Here is a 5477-nt window from a genome sequence, read left to right on the forward strand (position 1 = left end):
CATGTTCAAGTGAAACAACAGTTGTACCAACCCATGTTTTGAAGGCTGAGAGAAGAAAGAAGAGAAATACAGGAAAATAAAATGTTCAATTAATTTAATAGAACATAGCTATTTCAAAATATACGAGGCAAAATTTGCTTTCACTAAAATTGACATTATATTTTTGTGTTTTAGAATCAGGTGCTGTTTTCACATTTGGGAGAAGCAAATTTGCAGAAGATGTTCCTAGCAAGTTCTGGTTCAAAAATGACAAGCCTGTACTTATATCATGTGGAGATGAACATACCGCTATTATTACAGGTCAGTATTGGAAATGGAGCGTGTAGAATCATAGAATTGTTTAGGTTGGAAAAGACCTTTAAGATCATCAAGCCCAGCCATTTAACCAGCGCTCCACCACTCCCATGGGCTGCCTGTTCCAATGCTTGACAACCGTTTCGGTGAAGAAATTTACCCCAATATCCAATTTAAACCTTCTCTGGCACAACCTGAGGCTGTTTCCTCTCATCCTGGTACTTGTTACCTGGGAGAAGAGACTGACCCCCACCTGGCTACAGCCTCCTTTCAGGTAGTTGTAGAGAGCCATAAGGTCTCCCCTGAGCTGCTTTTTCTCCAGGCTAAACAACCCCAGCTTCCTCAGCTGCTCCTCACAGGACATGTGCTCCAGACCCTTCACCAGCCTCACTGTCCTTCTTTGGACACCCTGCAGAACTTCAATGGCTTTCTTGTAGTGAGGGTGATCGATGTGATAAAAGGATATATATTTGGACAGCTTTGAAAGTTAGAAATCTTATTTGAATCCTGAGGTAATAAATGAGTTTGTGGAGAGGAGAGAGGACTGTTCTGTGGGAACTGTTGGATGCCTTTAGAGTTCCCGTGAGGTTACTCCAGGTTTTCACAAGACGTGCCCAAGAACTGTCTTAAGCGAGTTTATAATAACTGAATGTATCACAGGATTTAAAGTAGGTATGACTTTGTTCAGGTTGAATGTATCTTGTGAATCTGACAATGTTTAGTCTGTTAGATATATTGTATCATTGAAGGAACAGTATCTGCTGAACACCGTCAAGAAATTCACTAGAAATCTGCTTGAAACAAGAGATACAATTGTATCTCTGAGATGAAGGTTTGAATTACTGATAACTGTTAGTTGAAAATAACCCTTGAAAGAGCAACTCAATAAACTTCAGAAAATCCTACAAAAAAGATAAGTAAATGGAAAAAAAATTCAAAGAAACTCTGATGTAATACAGTGAGCATTATTAATGTTTATTTTAATATCTTTGAAATGATGGAGACAGTACAGATTAAAAAAATTTTTCATTTTATTTTACATGAAAGGGATTACTGTTCTGTTGGTGAGCATGTGTGTCAATTGTATTGACAATCTACTGCTGATAGATAATTAGACTTTGTTGTTATAAAATTTATATGTGTATTTTCAGAAATTTTTAAATTGGAATGTAGTTATTCCTCATCAATAGCCAATTGGTCATTTCTTATTAAATAGTTTCTTGAGTGTTTCTTGCAATGTTTGAAAGCAGCATTGAAGATGCTGGATTTTTAGAAAGAACTCTTCCAGGCATGATAGAAAAGACTGTAGATTTCATGGACTGCTGGACATCTTGAGGTGAAATTTCACAGTGAATTTTTCAAGCCTAACTTCATAGAAGACAAATTATACATTAATAGTTTATTTTGAACAAAACTTTACACTTTTTCTTGGATTGAACCAGTAATATTAAACTTCCTGTCGCATAAAATTAATCCGGATGTAAGCTGGGGCACTGTGATATTTTCCTTTTGAATTTTATTTTTGTATGTGCTTTTATATGCCCATACCCAGTTTGAAGTAACACTGGTATAGTTTGCTGTTTAAACTAGTTGGTTTAAGTTGCCTCCTAGCATGTGCCTGTGCCAGCACTGTTACCCTAATCAATCACTGTAATAGTGACCACTTAGATAAAGCTTTTGAAGAAGTCATCTTACATAGATTTGCATGGAGCAGCAGTCCTCTACTGTCTTCCCTTTTCCCTGTTATTTTAATATATGTTTCAAAAATGTCTCTTTAGCTCTCCTTAGCTGTTATAGTGAGCAGATACATCTCCAGGGAAGCTTCTAGATAATCGGCTCCTTATTTTCTCAAAGCTTTTGAGAAGAAGGAACTACAGAAGCATGAGTAAAAAGCTTTTTAGGTACCAAAATGTTTTCTGGGTCATTGTAAAGTAGAGGGAAAAGTGAGGGTAAAGGATGGATCAACGACAAGCAAAGGTAGAGAAACGGCAAGAGTCGTATGAAAAAAGTGAAGAAGGGGAAGAGAAAACCATTGTCCCTCATTTGTTCTTCACACCTGTGCATGCCCATGTGCACCTCACATTTCTGCTGTTAGATGGAGTTGGATGATGCAATGGAATTACAGCCCTTGGTGACTGACACTGAACTGCAGTAACACCTGGAACAAACACTCCAGAGGTGCGTGCCAATACTGAGTTTACTGAGAAGGGTACAGGTCCTGTGGGAAACCAGGAGCTTCTTCAGCTGAACCTGGCCTGGAAGAGATAAAAAACATCACCGAGGAAGGAAAAGTGTCTCAAGCAGGTGTGTGTTAATGCATGCTTCATTTTATTCTCAGTCTTTATTTACAGGTCACAAAATTCTCCCTCTTTTTTTTTCCACACCTTGGAAGAGGGAGTGGGACCTATATTTGTAGGGGTCAGTAGAAATATGAGGTAGGTTCAAATCTGATAGAGATATATCAATTTGACACTAACATGTCTCAACAATCGTAAGTAAAACAATCACACAAACTGATACAAGACATTCCTTAATGCTGGATTTGGGCAGGAGAGACAGGTATATCTAGCACTGAGTCTTGACTGAATACTAATGAAGATAATGTACAAGAACTAGTATTTAGCATTCAAACAAAATATTCAGAGCCTTTCAGATACTCCTTTCATCTAATACAGCATCAATATTCCTGTTTGACTTCTATGAAGAAAGTAAATATAAAGCACTCTGGTTTTTGGCTTTCTATGTCAGGAGTTAAGAGTCCAAAATTTTATTTACATGCTCTGGTTGTATGTTGGAATAGAGAGAACCAGTGATAGTTACTTGCTGGCTTTGAGCTGGCTTGCTGAGTTAGTTGAAGAAACGTTTCCTTCTCCAGTTTTGGAGTTTGAAATTTGTGTTTCTTTATTCATTTGCTGTCTACTATTAGCATAAACATCATTGAAATGTTCAAGCAGGAATTTTTTAAAGCAGTGGTCTTCTTTAGGTCTGTAACACAAGTCATGAGCAGTACATCTTCCAGCATCACTTGTAACATGTTTAATAGTGGTTCTTGCCCCATTTCTGTACTTTTTGGCCCAGGACTACTGACAGGCCATTCCCTGCATCTTCTATAACTGCAGGCTTTGTAAAGCAATTTATTCAGCTTCTTGGGAGCTGGTGTGAAGAAGTGATGATACATATACTTTTAAGAATCTCCTTCCAATACCTGTCTATTAATTGTCCTTCTGACAGAACTCTTAAGGTTAACAATTGTCTTATTGTTTATTTGTCTTGACTAGAGTATCCTAGACAGCTTGCCCACATTTGATCAGAGACTGATCCTGTTCACAGGGGGGAAAATGGTGACGAACGAAGACATGTTTTCTGAACTCAGTGCTCTGGAGAGAATTGAAGCCCCAGTGCAAGAGAGTAGAAGGAAAGAAAGAAGTATCAATTGTGAAAGTAGAAGTGGGAAGAGGTGCATGTGGAACCACAAGAAGATAGTATACTCATCATTTTGGGTTTTGAAAGGCATTAAACCTTCAACAAGAGACCCTGGAATCTCTCCAGGTCTTTTGACACTGTATTTCTTCTCCTGTTTCTGCTTACCAGCACATCACCAGCACATGGCAGAGTATCTTTTGCATCAACTGCAAGGGGAGAATGAGAAAAGATTAGTGCACATTTGTGTTGATGCACTATTTTTGTTTGTGTGATGATAAATGTCCTAAGCATGACTATTCTTGTTACTCAATAAAGTTTTTATTTTCAGAATATCATGACTTGCCTAACAAAACTGATGTCATTCCTGGTTTTTTTAGAACTATTTGAGTTGTATATGGATTTTAAATTAACTGTTAACATAGTTTATTTACAAAATAGCATAAAAAAAACGCACAAAATTTAAAAAAAAGCACAAAAAAAAGCATGGTGCCTGGCATATATTCTGGACTCTGTCCAAAATATTACCTTTTATGTTTTTTTAGATATAGTTTCTCAATAGAATCTTGTAGTAAATGCTCAAAGTCTCTTCATGGTCTCCCCATCTTATTTCTCTCCCACATAATATAATTTAGAAAGCAAAGGGGGGAATATGTAACACATACCTTTAAACACAGGTGATAGGAATACTTGGCAGCCCGCTCTGATGAAGCATATGGGATTTCAGCTGGTATTTCCCAGCTGCCAAGTGAGTGCCTTTAGTAGCACTTCATGACCCCAAGGAGCACATGACTGATGGGGTTCCCAGGAATCACTGTTGTGATAGCAGCTACTCATGGAAATGTACTGGTTAGGAGACACTCTCCTCCTGAAGTCTCTCTGTTCCTAGTGATGTGTCTTGTGGCTTCCCTAAAAGCCCTGAATTGATGTTGGTGAGACATCTGCTGGTGTACCTGCCCCTGCATACATGCTTCGGAGAAACACTCCAGTTTTGCATCAGGATTAAGATGGAAACTGGTGTTGGAAGTGCGTTTTCATCACCAAAACAGTCTGTTATATCCTTTTTGTTATATCCTGCTGTTTCCTGTCTGCTCAGAGTCATAGTCTTACTCTGCTTGACCTGTCTTGTGCCAGCCATCCCAGCTGGCAGATGGCCAAAATCTCTCGATGAGAGCACCCAAATGGAAGCAAAAAAACCCGAGCAATCTTAATTTACAAAGTTTTGGAATATGGTCCTCGCCTTTTTGTCTACTCTTGGATTAATTCTCACTTCAGTGCATCTATGGTGATGACTGGAGTTATCTCAGTGTGGAGTTATGTAAATAGTGCCTTTTGCATGCAACATTATGTCATATTCCTTGGCCAGTTTAGATTTCATCATTTCTGTTCCAAAACCTGACTTGCTGTACAGACCCAGAAATGTTGCTTCATTACAGGCATTTGTTTAGGTTTCTCGCCACTGTTACTAAATCAGCTTTGTGAATCACAGAATATTCTGAGTTGGAAAGGACTCGCAAGGATCATCAAGTCCAGCTCTTAAATGAATGGCCCAAACAGGGGGAATGAATGTGTGGCTTTGGCATTATTAGCACCAAGTATTAACCAACGGAGCTAATCTCAGGTTCCTCTGTATTGCCTCTTAGTTTTCATTCAATGTCTGAATTACCTGCCTCCCAGATTTTTTATTTTCTGTTATACTGGTAGGAAGCCTGAAATTATAAAAGGCTGTCACTCAGTTGTAAAAGAATGTAAAAAAAATTCCT

The 5477-nt window shown here is 38.3% G+C and overlaps 1 protein-coding gene across 1 annotated transcript in view; it reads left to right on the plus strand.

The window, feature by feature from the left end:
• RPGR (retinitis pigmentosa GTPase regulator) overlaps positions 1–5477 on the plus strand; it is a 50557-nt gene that overhangs the window by 650 nt on the left and 44430 nt on the right. Inside the window, exons 2-4 of the mRNA XM_017810876.1 lie at positions 175–300; positions 3625–3983; positions 4990–5032. Of these exons, the coding sequence (XP_017666365.1) occupies positions 175–300; positions 3625–3983; positions 4990–5032 (528 nt within the window). The remainder of the gene's footprint in view (positions 1–174; positions 301–3624; positions 3984–4989; positions 5033–5477) is intronic.

The sequence above is a fragment of the Lepidothrix coronata genome, unplaced genomic scaffold, assembly GCF_001604755.1.
Source record: "Lepidothrix coronata isolate B3197 unplaced genomic scaffold, Lepidothrix_coronata-1.0 Scaffold30, whole genome shotgun sequence".
Taxonomy (NCBI): Eukaryota; Metazoa; Chordata; class Aves; order Passeriformes; family Pipridae; genus Lepidothrix; species Lepidothrix coronata.